The 18,298-nt window shown below is 49.6% G+C and overlaps 1 protein-coding gene across 1 annotated transcript in view; it reads right to left on the reverse strand.

Annotated features, from left to right (window-relative positions):
• The window catches only part of RSPH1 (radial spoke head component 1), a 230,371-nt gene that overhangs the window by 203,434 nt on the left and 8,639 nt on the right, over nt 1-18,298 (reverse strand). The window contains exons 2-3 of the mRNA XM_085620749.1: nt 17,245-17,358; nt 13,251-13,356 (exon numbers count right to left, since the gene is read on the reverse strand). Coding sequence (XP_085476875.1) covers nt 13,251-13,356; nt 17,245-17,358 — 220 coding nt within the window. The remainder of the gene's footprint in view (nt 1-13,250; nt 13,357-17,244; nt 17,359-18,298) is intronic.

Below are 18,298 nucleotides of genomic sequence, written 5' to 3' on the forward strand. Positions count from 1 at the left end.
GGGAGTTACCTCTCAAAAAGCCTAAACAAGACATAGTGGACTATGTACTTGGTCTCCGCTCCAGGATGGATGAGTATATGGAGAAGGCATCCAAAAATCTTGAGGCAAGCCAGGCCTTACAGAAAGCTTGGCATGACCAAAAGACTGTCTTGGTTGAGTTTCAGCCAGGAAAGAAGGTATGGGTGTTGGAGCCAGTGGCCCCAGCAGCACTCCAAGACAAATGGTCTGGACCCCATACAATCCTGGAAAAGAAGGGAGAGGTCACCTACTTGGTGGACCTAGGAACTCCCAGGAGTCCCCACAGGGTACTCCATGTTAATAGGTTAAAAGCATATGTTGACAGGGCAGACATGGGCTTGCTCATGGCTACAGATGAGGGACAGGAGGAAGAGAGTGACCCTCTCCCAGACCTGTTGTCTCAGAACCCTGAGGATGGTTCAGTTGAAGGAGTGACCCTTGGAGGCAACCTCACTGATCATCAGCAGACTGAATGTAGACAGGTTCTACAATCATTTCAACACATGTTTTCCTTGATACCTAGCCAAACTGACTGGTGTACCCATGTGGTGGACACTGGTGACAGTCTGCCTGTAAAGAACAAGCTTTACAGACAACCTGACCACGTCAGGGATTGTATAAAGGCTGAGGTACACAAAATGCTGGAATTGGGTGTCATTGAACCCTCAGAGAGCCCCTGGGCTAGCCCAGTGGTTCTGGTCCCCAAACCTCACACCAAAGATGGCAAGAGAGAGATGAGGTTCTGTGTGGATTACAGAGGACTCAATGCTGTCACTAGGACAGATGCACATCCTATTCCAAGGGCAGATGAGCTCATAGATAAACTGGCTTCTGCTAAGTTTTTGAGCACATTTGACTTGACAGCTGGCTATTGGCAAATCAGATTAGCTGAGGAGTCTAAGGCCAAAACAGCATTCTCAACCCCAGGTGGGCACTACCAATTTGTGGTGATGCCCTTTGGTCTGAAGAATGCACCTGCCACCTTCCAAAGGTTGGTGAATCAAGTCCTTACTGGGTTGGATGACTTTTGTGCAGCATATCTTGATGACATTGCTGTCTTTAGCTCCACCTGGGAGGATCACCTGATCCACCTGAAGAAGGCTCTTGAGGCTCTGCAAAGGGCAGGCCTCACTATCAAGGCTACTAAGTGCCAGATAGGGCAGAGTAAGGTTGTGTATTTGGGCCACCTTGTAGGTGGAGGCCAAGTTCAACCACTGGAGAGTAAGATACAATCCATCAAGGACTGGTCTCCTCCAACCACCCAGACTCAAGTTCGAGCTTTCTTGGGCTTGACTGGGTACTACAGGAAGTTTGCTAAGAACTATGGGTCCATTGTGACTCCTCTTAATGATCTGACATCCAAGAAGATGCCCAAAAAGGTTCAGTGAACAGTAAGCTGTCAAAAGGCATTTGATGACCTGAAGGAGGCCATGTGCTCTGCACCTATCCTGAAAAGTCCTGACTACTCCAAAGAGTTTATTGTCCAAACAGATGCTTCTGAGTTGGGTGTGGGAGCTGTGCTGTCACAACTTAACCCCTTCCATGCGGCGCCGATTCCCGCCCAGTGCTGACCGTTTCTTGCGCGGGCGTGGTCATGACGGAACGGTTCCGTCATGAGCACAGCTCAACCGACGCTCATGACGGAACCGTTCCGTCATGAGCACCGAAGGGGTTAATGTAGATGGTCAAGACCAACCCATTGTTTTTATTAGCAGAAGGTTGACCCCCAGAGAGAAGAATTGGTCAGCTATTGAGAGGGAGGCCTTTGCTGTGGTGTGGGCCCTGAAGAAGCTGAGGCCATACTTGTTTGGCACTCACTTCAAGATTCAGACCGACCATAAGCCCCTCTTGTGGCTAAATCAGATGAAGGGTGAAAACCCCAAACTGCTTAGGTGGTCCATTTCCCTACAGGGGATGGACTTTACAGTGGAGCACCGGCCAGGTACTGACCATGGGAATGCAGATGGTCTCTCCAGGTACTTCCACTTAGGACATGAAGACGAGACTGGTCAAGGCCAGTTTAATGTCCCTGCGTTTGGGGGGGGGGTGTGTAGGAGAGTAGGGTCTGCTATCCTATGGTCACCCCAAATTTTTGCTTTTTGCTTCACTGGTTTTTGACATATTGAGGCTGTGGGCCTGCCAATCAGACCCCCAGCCTGCTGTTCTCTCTACTAAATTTACACTATGCACCCTAGGTGCATAACCAATTGGAAGTGGATCACCCTGTGAGCCCCTGTACCAGTGTACACTAGGTACCCAGGGCATTGGTGTATCTAAGGCCTACCAGGGGCTGAAGCATGTATTGTGCCACCCCTGGCCTGGCCTAACAAATTTGACACAACTGGCTGATCACTCAGCTGGGGTAAGTTGGTGTAACCACCTCTTACTTAGGTGTAGTATACCTATACCTAACCTTAAATGGGACACATGTTAACCTATAAGTCACTCCTATGGCAGGCCTTAACAATCCTGAAGGCAGAGTGCTTGGTTCCATGTGAGATGGTGCTCTGGCATGAGCTGAGCCTGTCTGCAGTGGTCGGAACCACTTCCTTCTACTGTTTCCAGATATCGTCATACCATATACTCTTAAGTGCATTATGAACCTGGCGGTTAAATGCTATCTTTGGTTTGGCTTTATCAAAACATGTCGAGTAAGGTGTCATACGAATTGGAATACTAACCCCTCGCCAATTCTGGCGACGGGGTTAGCATTCCACCCTTCTAGAGGGACACGACATGTACAGTACCTGAAACCCGGGTAAAATCAGACATAGCCTCAGCTCCACAAAATGGATGCTGCCACCACAGACACAAGTCTGCCCTCCTGCTGCTGGGAGTCCTTCCAGCTTGGGAGGTGTGGACAAAGGGTTTCCTGCCAGGGGAGGTGCGTGCACCACCCCAGACAGGGTTTTGTGTATTGGTCAGGTAGGGCTTGAAAGAAACCAGACATGCCTGAGGCTCACAAGGAGCCTCGGTGCATATGCCAGTTCAAACCGGTCCTGGGGCACACCAGTCCTGGGGCGAGCTGGACAAAGGATTGGGGGTGTAACCACCCCCCTTCCTGGTCCCACCCTTAGGGAGGGACCTAGCAGGTAGTCCGGACCCTAGAATCCGAATAAAGGTAAGAGCTGTGTCCTAAGACTTTAGACATCCTGGAATCAACTTAACTACAAGAAGAAGACGGGAACTTAGACGCTCTGCCGCACAGAGGACTGAAGGAAATCTCCCCTGTGGTCAGGGAGTGACCACCTTGCTAACGCAAGCACCATCCAGCGAATCAACGTCTGCTTTGCCGCCGCCTCCCGCCGGAGCCCGAGCCCAGAGACTGACAAGACCTGGACCTCCAGACCTCTCACCGCCCGATCCACAGTCCCTGAAAAGAAGGAACCCGTGGAGGCACCGAGACACGTGGAGCCAGCCATCTTGAAAAGACCACGACAAGCTGCAAGCGCGACAACTGAGGCTCCCTCCAAGTTGTGCTTTGGGTCCTGAGAAGCCCAATACCCGAGCAGCATCTGCACCAAAGGTGAGCCCTCCAGCATCTCCACGATCTGCTTGGGGCCCCTCTGCATTTTGCCACTCGACGCGCCTAACCGGTTGCTGGCCCGTTGGCTGGTGGCCATCTTGGCGACGAACTTCAAGAACTACCCCGCTGGTCTGGTTGCTCCAGACTGGCCCTTGCTCCCCTCCAAAGGAGCAGTCCCTCTGACCTTGCTGGTCAGAACCATCAGCTTATTTCGTTTTCCACAACAATTGCTTTTGCCAAGGCTTGTTTGCTTCGACCAAGTCGCCGACACCGAGAGCCTGCGTGGGACAGCTCGTGAACCGACTCCTGGACGTCGTCGACCTTCAGGGACCACGTGGCTGCAGAGACAAGCTACACCTTTCCTCTTGTTTGCATCAGACATCGCCTGTTACCCACCTGGTGCCACGCTGGTCACTGGCTAGTGACTGTGAACACTGTCCCCTCTGCTTACAGGTCTTCTACAACTCCGATCCACCCTTGGATCCACCGCATCTCTTCCGGACCGACCGCCTGCAGCATCTTTGTCTTCAGGCTCCGTTGAACATATAGAAGAAACCCGACGCACTTCGAGACCTATGCACCCGCTTCCTGTGGGTGAGGTAAAGCTGGCACTCCGGTGCCCAAGTGTAGAGTATCATCTCTAGTGTCTGTGTTTCCAATCTTGAGTTCATAGTCCATCCGGAAGATCCTTTTTGCAGTAACTTTGTAACTTTTACGCACCCATTGAAAACCTATGGGAGCCCGCGTGTGACTGTTTGCTCTGCACACGCAACCCGTGGACCTCCTGGTCACTAACTAAAGTTAGCTCCTTGTAGGCCCAGCGATTCTAGAGGCCCTAGGCCTTTTCCCTTTTCTGTTCGTGGTACTTATACCACTATTTTAGTATATGGTTTGAGTGGCCACCAGGGCCCATCCATATAAAGTGCAACTTCTGTGTATTCTAACATATTCTTGTTTAACGATTTGTGCTCCTGTGCTCATAAAGAGTCTAGGGGATACTTTGAGAAATAAATACATATATATTTTCAATATATATCTGTGTGGTGTCCTTTCATTGGTATAAAGGGGGGTTACATTTGGTAAAACAGCCTGCTTAACACGCTTTAACGAGTTTAGCCTCAAAGACTGCTTAGCCTACGCTACCACTAGGGCAGCTAGTCCGAAAAGGTTGACTTACAACCACACCATAAGGGTTGCTTGGCATGGTACAAGGTGGTCACTTTAACTAGTGAACATCATATACCAGGCCAACTTCTCACATCTACGAGTTGCGGTAAGCCCTGCTATGCCGGTCGACTGTCTGTTGGGAAATGACCTTGAAGATAATGCCTGGAAGGAGGTCGATTTCAAGGCTCATATGGAGATGTTGGGTTCGCCTGAGTGGACTTGTGCCAACACGCGGTCCGTGACTGCCCGGAGGGGGAGTTCACAGAGGTTGGATCCTGGGACAAAGGCCCAACCAGCTGCCAAAAAGGGTAAACGGGGACAGGGAAAGCCTGCCCCGGCATCTGCACCTCGTGAGGTGGATGGGGCAACTGAGGTGGTCCCGGAGTCCACAAAGGGGGATGTGACTTCCCTAGAGGGCTTACCTACCCCTGCAGAATGGCAGGCGGAGGGAGGACCTACCAGGGAGGAGTTTTGTCGGGCCCAGAAGGAGTGCCCCACTCTTGAGGGCTTACGGCGGCAGGCCGAAGCCCAGGCAGTGGGTAACGATTCGGGGAACTTCCACATATACTGGGAAGATGGACTCCTCTATAGCGAACCCAAGGCTCTGGTGCATGGATCATCCCGGGCCTTGGTGGTTCCCCAGCGTTACCGAGCCTTCCTTTCTGAATTGGCTCACGAGATACCCTTGGCAGGACACTTGGGACAGGACAAGACCTTTGCTCGGCTTGTCCCTCATTTTTACTGGCCTCAGATGAGGATTACGTCTGACACTTTTTGTAGGACGTGTGTTACCTGCCAAGCTAGTGGGAAAACAGGGGTGAAGCTGAAGGCTCCCCTAGAACCACTGCCTGTCGTTGGCACCCCCTTTGAAAGGGTGGGCATCGACATTGTTGGGCCATTGGATCCACCAACGTCTGCCGGTCACAGGTTTATCCTGGTTCTGGTGGATCATGTAGGAGAGTAGGGTCTGCTATCCTATGGTCACCCCAAATTTTTGCTTCACTGGTTTTTGACGTATTGAGGCTGTGGGTCTGCTAATCAGACCCCCAGCCTGCTGTTCTCTCTGCTAAATTGACACTATGCACTTTAGGTGCATGACCCATTGGAACTGGATCACCCTGTGAGCCCCTGTACTAGTGTACCCTAGGTACCCAGGGCATTAGTGTATCTAAGGCCTACCAGGGGCTGAAGCATGTATTGTGCCACCCCTGGCCTGGCCTAGCAATTTGACACAACTGGCTGATCAATCAGCTGGGGTAAGTTGGTGTATCCACCTCTTACTTAGGTGTAGTATGCCTATACCTAACCTTAAATGGGACACGTATTAACCTATAAGTCACTCCTATGGCAGGCCTTAAACAATCCTGAAGGCAGAGTGCCTGGTTTTACATGAGATGGTGCTCTGGCATGAGCTGAGCCTGTCTGCAGTAGTCGAAACAACTTCCTTCTACCGTTTCCAGATATCGCCATACCATATACTCTTAAGTGCATTATGAACCTCGCGGTTAAATGCTATCTTTGGTTTGGCTGTATCTAAACATGTTGAGTAAGGTGTCATACGAATTGGAATACTAACCCCTCGCCAACTCTGGCGACGGGGTTAGCATTCCACCCTCCTAGAGGGACACGACATGTACAGAACCTGAAACCCGGGTAAAATCAGACATAGCCTCAGCTCCACAAAAATGGACGCTGCCACCACAGACACAAGTCTGCCCTCCTGCTGCTGGGAGTCCTTCCAGCTTGGGAGACGTGGACAAAGGGTTTCCTGCCAGGGGAGGTGCGAGCACCACCCTAGACAGGATTTTGTGTATTGGTCAGGTAGGGCTTGAAAGGAAACAGACATGCCTGAGGCTCACAAGGAGCCTCGGCGCATATGCCAGTTCAATCCGGTTCTGGGGCACACCAGCCCCAGACCTGGGGCGAGCTAGACAAAGGATTGGGGGTGTAACCACCCCCCTTCCTGGTCCCACCCTTAGGGAGGGACCTAGCAGGTAGTCCGGCCCCTAGAATCCGCTTAAAGGTAGGAGCTGTGTCCAAAGACTTTAGACATCCTGAAATCAACTTACAACTAAGAAGAAGACGGGAACTTCGACGTTCTGCTGCACAGAAGACTGAAGAAAATCTCCCCTATGGTCAGGGAGTGACCATCTTGCTAACACAAGCACCACCCAGCGAATCGACGTCTGCTTTGCCGCCGCCTCCCGCCGGAGCCCGAGCCCAGAGACCAACAAGAACTGGACCTCCAGACCTCTCACCGCCCGATCCACAGTTCCTGCAAAGAAGGAACCCGTGGAGGCACCGAGGCACGTGGAGCCAGCCACCTTGTAAGACACTCGACTAGCTGAAAGCGCGACAACAGAGGCTCCCTCCGAGTTGTGCTTTGGGTCCTGAGAAGCCCAACATCCGAGCAGCATCTGCATCAAAGGTGAGCCCTCCAGCATCTCCACGATCTGCGTGGGGCCCCTCTGCACTTCGCGACTCGACGCGCCTAACCGGTCACTGGTCCGTTAGCTAGTGGCCATCTTGGCGACCATCTTGAAAAACTACGATGCGGGTCTGGTTGCTCCAGACTGGCCCCTGCTTCCCTCCAAAGGAGCAGCCCCTCTGACCTTGCTGGTCAGAGCTAAAAGCTTTCTTCACTTCCTGCGACTCCTGCTTTTGCCAAGGCTTGGTTGCTTCTTCTGAGTCGCCGACACCGCCGACAGCGAGAGCCTGCGTGGAACAGCTCGTGAACCGACTCCTGGATGTCGTTGACCTTCAGGGACCACGTGGCTGCGGAGACAAGCTACACCTCTTCACCTGTTTGCACCTGACATCGCCTGGTACCTACCTGGTGCCACGCCGGTCACTGGCTAGTGACTGTGAACATTGTCCCCTCTGCTTTCAGGTCTTCTACACTTCCGATCCATCCTTGGATCCACCGCATCTCTTCTGGACCGACCGCCTGCAGCATCTTTGTCGTCAGGCTCCATTGAACAGATAGACGAAACCCGACTCACTTCGAGCCCTATGCACCCGCTTCCTGTGGGTGAGGTAAAGCTGGCACTCCGGTGCGCAAGTGTAGAGTAACATCTCTAATGTCTAGGTTTGAAGTCTTGAATTTGTAGTCCAACCGGAAGACCCTTCTAGCAGTAACTTTTGAACAATTACGCACCCATTGAAAACCTATGGGCGCCCGCGTGTAACTTTCCTTACTGCACACGCGACCCGTGGACCGCCTGGTCACTAACTAAAGTTAGCTCCTTGTAGGCCTAGCGATTCTAGAGGCCCTAGGCCTTCTCCCTTTCCTGTTCGTGGTACTTATACCACTATTTTAGTATATGGTTTGAGCGGCCACCAGGGCCTATCCATATAAAGTGCAACTTTCGTATATTGTGATACTTTCTTGTTTAACGATTTGTGCTCCTGTTCTCATAAAGAGTCTAGGGGATACTTTGAGTAATAAATACATATATATTTTGAATATATATCTGTGTGGTGTCCTTTCATTGGTATAAAGGGGGGTTGCATATGGTGAAACAGCTTGTTAACATGCCTAAACGAGTTTAGCCTAAAAGACTGCTTAGCCTACGCTACCACTAGGGCAGCTGGTCCGAAAAGGTTGACTTACAACCACACCATAAGGGTTGCTTGGCATGGTACAAGGTGGTCACTTTAATTAGTGAACATCATATACCAGGCCAACTTCTCACAGATCATGCCACCCGGTACCCAGAGGCTATTCCTCTGAGGACCATTACCGCACCTGCGGTGGCACGGGCCCTGATGGGGACTTTCACCCGGATGGGGTTCCCCAAGGAAGTTGTATCTGCCAGAGGTACCAACTTCATGTCAGCATACATGCGGGAATGTGGAAAGAGTGTGGAGTCACTCACTGGTTCTCCACCCCATATCACCCCCAGACCAATGGTCTGGTGGAGAGGTTTAACAAAACCTTGAAGGGCATGATCAGAAGCCTGCCCGAGAGCCTGCGGAGGAAATGGGACGTCCTCCTGCTTTATTTGCTGTTCTCCTACATGGAGGTACCACAGAAGGGAGTGGGCTTCAGCCCCTTTGAGTTGTTGTATGGACACCCTGTTCGTGGACCCCTCAGCCTGGTGAAGGATGGATGGGAAAAGATTCCCAGAAAACCTCCCCCGGATGTGGTGAGCTACATGCTGGCCTTTCGTAGCCAAATGGCTAGGTTGTGGAAGCAAGCTTACGAAAACCTAGAAGCCAGCCAGACGGTCATGAAGGAATGGTATGACCAAAATGCTCACCCGGTGGAGCTGGAGCCTGGTTAGAAGGTGTGGGTCATGGAGCCTGGGGAGCTTAGCGCCCTCCAGGATCGCTGGTCAGGCCCCTTTGAGGTGATTGAGAAGAAGGGCAAGGTCACCTATGTGGTGGATCTTAAGACCCCCAGGCAGCCCCATCGGGTGCTCCATGCCAACCGCCTCAAGCCCCATCAAGAGAGATCAGAGGTCATTTTGATGATGGTGACTGATGGGTCAGAGGAAGAGGAAAGTGAAGCTCTCCCTGATCTTTTCGCGTCCCAAGAGAAGGATGGGTCGGTAGAGGGAGTGATCCTCTCACCATCTCTAACTCCCGAACAGCGGAGAGACTGCCACCAGGTCCTGGAGCAGTATGCTTCACTGTTCTCACTTATCCCGGGAAGGACTCATCTGTGTACCCATGATGTGGACACAGGGGACAGCCCACCTGTGAAGTCCAAGTCCTACCGTTTGTCGGATAAGGTGAAGGCTAGCATCCATGGTGAAGTCACCAAGATGCTGGAGCTGGGAGTGATTGAACCTTCAAGCAGTCCCTGGTCCAGTCCGGTGGTACTGGTACCTAAAGCTGCCCCACCGGGCACTACCCCAGAACTCAGGTTCTGTGTGGATTACAGGGGACTGAACTCTGTGACGAAGACCGATGCTCATCCTATCCCGAGGGCGGATGAGCTCATTGACCGGCTGGAAGCTGCCCAATATCTGAGTACCTTTGACCTTACATCTGGGTACTGGCAGATCTCCCTGACAGATGGAGCAAAGGAAAGGTCAGCCTTCTCCACACCTGAGGGTCACTACCAGTTCTGCGTGATGCCCTTTGGGCTCAAGAACGCCCCTGCCACTTTTCAGCAGCTGGTGAACCAGATCCTCTCCGGGATGGAGGCTTTCTCGGCTGCTTACCTGAATGACATCGCCGTCTTCAGCAGCAGCTGGGAGGACCATTTGTGTCACCTTCAGGCTGTCCTTCAAGCCCTGCAGCAAGCGGGTCTGACGATTAAGACTAGCAAATGCCAGATCGGGCAGGGGTCGGTAGTGTACCTCGGTCACTGGGTGGGGCGGGGCAAGGTGCAACCCCTCCAGGCTAAGATCAAAACCATCATGGCCTGGGAACACCCCAAGACTCAGACGGAGGTCCGAGCCTTTCTGGGCCTCACCGGTTACTACCGACGCTTCGTCAAGGGGTATGGTACTATCGTGGCTCCCTTGACTGAGCTTACATCAAAGAAGCACCCTTGACGGGTAATCTGGACCGAGGTGTGTCAACGAGCTTTTGACACCCTGAAACAAGCAATGTGTGCGGCGCCTGTCCTCAGGGCCCCTGACTTCTCCAAAGAATTCATCGTCCAAACGGATGCGTCGGAGCATGGCATCGGGGCAGTGCTGTCGCAGCTCAATGAAGAGGGTCTGGACCAACCTGTGGTTTTCCTATCTAGGAGACTACTCCCCCGGGAACAGAGGTGGAGTGCGATTGAGAGGGAGGCTTTTGCGGTGGTGTGGGATCTGAAGAAGCTGTGGCCATACCTGTTTGGCTCGCACTTCCTGGTTCAGACCGACCACCGACGTGGCTGATGCAAATGAGGGGTGAGAATCCTAAGTTGTTGAGGTGGTCCATCTCCCTACAGGGAATGGACTTTAGGGTGGAACATCGGCCAGGAGTGGACCACGCCAATGCTGACGGTCTCTCCAGGTATTTCCGCCTTAGTGAAGAGAACTCCCAAGGGATTGGGTAGCTATCCCCACTTTCAGCTGGGGGGGGGGATGCGTGTTAGACCTGCCAGCCCTCTGGCTGTCCCCTCCTCATTTTTTCGTCCTTTACCCTCTCATTTTTCTGTCCACTAGTTTTTTGGTGTTGACTTCGAGGCTCTGGGCACCCCATTATCACTAATTGATGGTGTGGCGCAAGGTGCTTCCCTAAAATGGAGGGAGGGAGAGAGCTCTTCCACAAAATGGTGGCCTAAAGCTGTTACCTCAGAACCTGGGCCATAGGCTGGCATGAGGAGTTCCAGAACCTTCTGGACCACTCTGGACAGTCAGGGCCCAGGCTATATATAGAGGTGAGCTGCGGCGGCCATTTTAGGTGGGGTAGAAGTTGTGAAGTGAGGTGGTCAGGAGCAAGGCACCTGAGTGGGGAGGTAGGTGCGCTGGAAGGGGGTAGAACTGACTGTTCTTAGGGCCTGCTTTTTCTCCCCCCACAGTTGATACTACCCCCTACCTCGTGACCTAGCCTTGCCTTCAACCTCTAACTCTGGGATCACGTTAACCGTCTGTGTTTCCCGCCTAGTCAGGACCCCTGAAGAGAACTGAGTGAGAGAGTGACCTTCACCGACCTTTTCCACCATTTCCCTGACTTTGCTTAGCTGAGGCGACCCTGTGAGAGTAGGGGGCGCTGGGTGTCAAACTATTCACCACCCCTTAAACTGTAGGCCTGGCCTTAATTTCTACACCCCCCATTGAGGAGATCCTGAAAGAACTCACCACTATGGCCTGGGCGCCAGAAAGATTGTCCCTGTTATTGCTGGGGCCCGCGGAGAAGCCCGGGGCCCTGTCGCTGACGTCACAGCTGAGGTAGCGTGGTCCCCAGGGCTGAGGAGGCCGCTAGAGTTCAGGGAGGGCCTTGTTAGGCCGAGCAGACTAATCGAGGCCGCGTAGGCCTGAAGCCGGTGTCTCCTGTCATCTAACGGGGGCGGACTGTCAAGCGCCGCCCCCGCCGCTTCACCTGTCGCTGACTGGGCCGCGCCCCCGCAGGCCGCACTGTCATTGGCGGCTGCGGGTGCGTCCTGGCTGTGGTGCGTCTTCAGTACGGAGCCTCGAGAGGTGTAACCGACCCGGACATCGCCGGGAGACCTGCACGGCTGACGGAGGATCTTTGCAAGGGCCGGTGTGGCCGAAGTCTGAGGTAAACCCTGGGGAGGAGGGCGGGAGGCCTGGGAGAAACCCAGTGCATGCCCTCCCCCGGGGAATCCGATCGTCGGGCCTGCTTGGCCCTGCAACTACCCCGGAGTGGGGAAGCGGTCGAACCATGGCCCAGTGAATTCGTGCCAGTGTAATACTTAACGTTGGCCCCCAGAGTGGAAATAACTGCCTCCCCAGTCAACATGAGTCCCCTACGGAGGTAGCCCGTTCAATGCTCAGCGCTTGGTCCCCTTGATGAAAAGCATAAGTAAAGCGCTATATTTAATGTCTCTACTTGAAGTGCTATGTGATCGCTAAGAGAAACGCTATATTTAATGTCTCTACCTGAAGTGCTATGTGATCCATAAGTGAAGCGCTATATTTAATGACTCTACTCAAAGTACTATGTGATCGCTAAGAGAAACGCTATATTTAATGTCTCTACCTGAAGTGCTATGTGATCCATAAGTGAAGCGCTGTATTTAATGACTCTACTCAAAGTACTATGTGATCGCTAAGAGAAACGCTATATTTAATGTCTCTACCTGAAGTGCTATGTGATCGCTAAGAGAAACGCTATATTTAATGTCTCTACCTGAAGTGCTATGTGATCGCTAAGAGAAACGCTATATTTAATGACTCTACTTGAAGTGCTATGTGATCCATAAGTGAAGCGCTATAGTTAATGACTCTACTCAAAGTACTATGTGATTGCCAAGAAAAGTGCTATGTCTAAAGACTCTATTTAAAGTGGTAGGAAATCGCTATGTGAAGTGCTATGTTTAGACACTCCATTTAAGGCGCTATGAAATCGCTATAGGTAGTGCTATATTTAATGTCTCTATCCAAGCACTATTGAATTGGCAGTACTGTGATTGATCATCAGGTGGCGTGCTTGATTTCGTAACAGATTTAAAATGTCTATGCAATGCCAATCTGGTCACGAAGAAATGTTTAGACCCTAATGTGAAGCGGATAAAAGCTAATTAGGGCCATTTGAAAGGAAAGGAAAAGAATGATAAAAGAGAAGATAAAGCTTTTCTAATTTCTCTAAATTCCTTGGTGTAGTGTCGTTTTTAGTGGTGGTACGCTGGAGGGCTGAGTTGAGTGGAATGCAAGCACGACATAATACTCCGGAATGAAGCCTTATCACCTGAGCCAAGCTACCAAAGGTCTTTAGGTCCAACAGTGGGCATCCAAATTTCAACGCCACCCCCAGATACCACTACATACCCATTCAGCCTAAATGTTTATCTCTTCCCACTGACCGGTGAAGCGGCCAAAAGTCACTATGTTTTGCCTACTAAAGAAAAATACAAATAATCCCTAAATACTCTGTTTTCCCTTATGACCCTGTTTAGCGCTCCCATAAGTACCTTCATATTTCGATCCATCTGGATACATGAACGCGCCTTGCCCTTGCTTCTTGTTCTCGGCATATTCTCCGTTGTACCGCGCCCCATTCTTAAATCGATAGGTTCCCTGTGATGGATAAGGCACTGGTTACAGATTATACAAAACAGGGAAATGCTTTAAGTGCTTCTCATTTCCACCAGGGAGAACAGTGAAGGTCAACATGTCCACATTACTGAGGCAAACAACTGATGACTGATGTTTGGTGGTGACCAGCGAGTGTGGAAAGCATAAAAATGCAAGGATGAAAAGGCAAAATAAGTTTTGGGTGCCTATGCTTTCAAAGGTAGATCATTTTTATACTTGTTAATTCTCCAGATTTCTTTACAAAATTCTTCACATCCACCATGATAAGGTTGTCAGTCCAGATGAATTCTATACTTTACACCTTAGTGAAGCTCTGGTTTCCTTTCATTTGATATTTCCACCACGTCATAATTGGCCAAACCCACAATTTACCTACAGTATCACTATACAAAATCAGCTTCAGGAGCGGATATACTCTGTGTAGTGACAGCTAAAAAAAATAATTCTCTGTGCATTTATATTTAACTCTAAAAAGTGGTTGTTTATAAAATATACCACATGAAAGCAACCCTGCAGACCATATGATAATGAATCCATCATTTCAAGTATGACCCTCTCCACAATAGTTCTAATATGCCTCATCCATGTCCTGAAAGTACCTTCGCTCATGGATGTCAAATCACCAAAATGGCAGGGGGAGTGGAAGTGACGACACTCACCCGTTGCCCTATTGACAGCATAGGAAGTGACATTAATTGATCTTTGACCTTGAATACCCTCAGGAAGTGGTGCCACATGACAGTATCTCTGAAGACATCACAATAATTGACATTGCGAAAGTATCATACCTGCTTGATTACTATAAAACAACACAGACAAACGTCTATTTTGGAAACTTCATTAGGGCACTGACATGGTCTTTGAAAGTGGTGGGAAGTAATGTAGGGAGCCAGATCTCTTCTGGGAGTATTTGTGGGTTCTTCCCATGAGCAAACATGGAGTTAAATGGAATCAAATAGTGTATTAACAAGCACAATTCTCACATAAATGTGCTCAAAAGCAATAGCCTCTGAATGGATACTCATTCATATTCAAGTCTTTTCATGTGTGCCAAGCCAATGAAATTGGACGCTCTAGAGGAGTTGACCCCATTGTTTTCAGAACGTGCTATGGGCGCCCCCATATTTTAAAAGTTACCTCAACTGTGCCAGGGCCTGCATCCTTATGCCAACAATTATCTACTATATGCCAGTGTCAGAATTTTGCAATTAATGCCATCCACATATCTTACTTCAAAATTACCTCTAGTAAAGCAGGTCCAGTATTATGTCATGGATGCCCCCCTCCAATAGCCCATGCTTTTCTTCTCTTATGTCAAGACGTATCTCCAAAGAGCTAGCACCGCAGGTCCCCCCTGTGCCAACATGTTCCTCAAGTATGCCACTGCCAGCATTTCTCCAAGGGTGCCTCGTATGCCAAGAATTGTGTCTGGTATGTCAGTACCAGTATTTTACTTAGGGGTGACCATTATGCCAAGGACAACCTTCCGCATGCCAGTACCTATGTTCTGTCACAGGTGCCTGTCATGCTAACAGTTGCCTCCAGTTTGCCAGAAGCAATATTTTTCCTGCGTGCTTGTGTAAGCCAGGTCCAACGGCAGACACTACATTCTTATCCATGTTTACTTACATTCACTCACTCACACTCCCTCCTTCATACTTGCAGTCATTCACTCTTATTAACTATCTTTCACTCGCTCTTACTCACTCACTGACGCATTCAAACTTACTGACAATCATTCTCACTCACTACCTGTCACTGATTGCCACACACTTTCACTCACACATGATTACACATACAAATGCCAACACACACTCTCTTGCACACAAACACACTCTCACCCTCAAGCACACGCACACCAATACATTTAAAACCTTTTTTTGACTTACATAATCTGCAACTGGAGCTCTCATTCCAGCCCCTGGCACTCCGTATTTTATTAGACTAATAGTGAATAATAAACTATTGTTTACTATTAGTATAACAAAACATGGGCCAAAAACAAGGCTGGAGCAACAACACTCATAAGAGTAGGCCGCCTCTGTCTTTTTGGATCTGATTTTGCTATCGCTGAGGCCAGGTGTCTCAAAGGCAGTGTCAGGGGTTGCAAGGGCATGGATCAAAAATAACCTGAATGATCAGGTAAAAAGAACCTAACCTGGGGGTGTCAGAACAACAATTGGATTCCGAAGGTCACCCAAACAAGGAAGAAAGGGGCAAAACTTTGCCTTTCTTGAGTCCTCTCACTCACCAGGGTTTCCCCACGGTGACATGCTTCATCAGTGGGGTCCTCCCAGTCCTCTACGGACTGAGGCGGGCTGCGACTAGCGGATTACGTAGGAGCACTTAAAACAGATTATGTGTAGTGCAAGTGTCGTGAAATGGAGTGGGACAAAGTGAGTTAAAATAATCAGCTAGTGGGCCAAATATATTTTATTCTTGCTCCTAGCTAATTGGTTAAAAACGGGGTAATATGCTAAAAGGCCCTAACTATAATGGATAGGTGTACCTAGCATATGGTCAACTAGTTTCGAGCTTCCCCAGCTCTTCTTCAGGACTACACCGGGACCAGCCCAGTGCAATTGCCCATGGCCAATCCCTGAAACCACCTAGTTGAGACCACCAGTCAGGTGCCAAACCCAACCATGGTGGCAAGTCTCGTCTCCTAGACAGTAGAGAGTACTCCCTGGTGGACACAACAAAAACCTGCTCTTCCAATACTATTGAGTCTGCATAACACTTTGGACACAGCAGCGCACAAGTTATTCTTAGGCTCTCTAAATATCCAGTTCAGTGTATCTGATCCTGGCTCCTCTAAAACCATTTGCAATTGATGGAAAAAGGTTAATTTCCAGCCAACAGCCAAACTCTACTGCTTGTGGTCCACACACTTTACCCTGCTGCCACGACTAGCTTATGTAAGCAGGAGATTACACCCAAGAAAAGGGCAGAGCAGGCTCCCATCACTCCTAGAAGAGGGTCTGACCTGCCTCAATGATAGTCAGGGCTGTACGAATAGCAGTGAAGTGCCACTGAGCGCTAACAGAACTCAGCTATTCCTCCTTGGCGCCATCTGCCATCAAATCACTGAGGCATTTAGGAGTGCAAATCTGTGAAATTCTCTTGGTAAATACACATGAAGCTTTTACCTGCCACCTTCACTCCGCCCCCTCTCACTAGCCATCCTCCGCTCTCATCAGTGCTAGGCCAGCTTCTGACTCTCCTATATGTAAGTTTCATTGGGCCTAAACTAAGACTGAGAGCCTTATATGCAACCTAACCCTTACAGGCATACACGCCAAGCCTTCAGTCAGCTTTCCTCTGGCCTGAAGTAGCCTCAGCCTCAACCACTGTGTGCTTTACATAATGGCTTCCTACCACCCCCCCCCCCCCTTCAACAGATGTCTCAACAGGAGCCTCAGATCTGCCAACTCCCACCATGACCAAAGGCCTGAAGCAAAGTCCCTGTAAGGGCCATGTGCTTTGAAACCCCTACTGTAGTGCTGCTTGAGGGAATGAACTTCAGACTCTAGAAAAACCTGAAAATACAGCTGGCCTGCCTCTCTTTCTGAGCTGAGTGTTGCGGGGTCTCTTCTATATGCCAATATGCACCTTTTGACCTGATGTGCTCTTCCTCACTTTGATACCTTCCATACCCTCTCCCTTCTACATCCACGATCACCAAGAAGTTGCCTATTTTTTGCTTGATCAGTGGCATTTCCTGTTTCAGTTTGTTGAAGGATACATCCATGTTTTCTGCAGTGAAGAAAACCTACATATAATAAAAATTTCACTAAGTTTTAAGCTCTAATTACATAGGAAGCCATTTATGGTGGCACATTGAGGCAGAACGTTGCCATCCAGACTCACCTGCCCACTTCTCTTCCCATTTGCATACTGTCCTTCATAAGTATCTCCGTTGGGTAACCGCGCTTTGCCGTGTCCATGCCGCTCCCCCGCTTCATTACGCTCCCCCTCATACTCCTGGTTACAAGGAAAGAACAATAAAGTCCATTACTACTTGAAACTAACAGTCATTGAGTGATTAGGTCCCTATTTCAAAGGACTGAAAGGCTAACGCTTTGGGTACTCTGGCGGGAGCGCTGGTATCCATGGACCATCAGGTTAATGCAGCTGGTAAAGCAATACAATCCCCAGTGCCCGCAGACAGTAAGATGGATGGAGTATTCGGTAAACTGGCAATACTCCCCTGTGACCTAGGACTATAGGGCTAAAACTTTTAGATTTTTTTAAATGTATTTAAAGAGTTTTATATAGTGCTGGTAACCCCCAAGGGTATCAGAGTACTTTACAACATTGTCAAGGCATTATCAGTCAATAAAAATACAGTACAATTGTAGTGTTGAGTGTAGAATCACTGTGTAGACTTTGAGAGACCCATGTGTATAACGAGGTAGAGTTCATCAGTACAGTGTCTGTTGTATGTAGACAGTGGGCTTGGTACATTTGGTTAACTGGTAGAATCTCTGGTGTACATGGATGGTGAGATTGATGCGTTTAGCTTACTCGTATGTTCTCTGGTGTGTTTGGCCAGCGTATGACTAGACTGATACATTTGGTTTGTTGATACCATATCTGTTGAACATGGTTTGTATGCTTGAGGTATTTGCTAAAGTGGGGCAATTGACAATTTCCATGGACTGAAAGCCTGGTATATTTGGAAGCCGTACTACGAGACTGATACATTTGGTTTGTTGATACCATATCTGTTGAACATGGTTTGTATGCTTGATGTATTTGCTAAAGTGGGGCAATTGACAATTTCCGTGGACTGAAAGCCTGGTGTATTTAGATGGGCTACAACGAGACTGATGCAGTTGGTTTGTTGATACCATATCTGTTGAACATGGTTTGTATGCTTGGTGTATTTGCTAAAGTGGGGCAATTGACAATTTCCGTGGAC

Source organism: Triturus cristatus, chromosome 8 (genome assembly GCF_964204655.1).
Source record: "Triturus cristatus chromosome 8, aTriCri1.1, whole genome shotgun sequence".
Taxonomy (NCBI): Eukaryota; Metazoa; Chordata; class Amphibia; order Caudata; family Salamandridae; genus Triturus; species Triturus cristatus.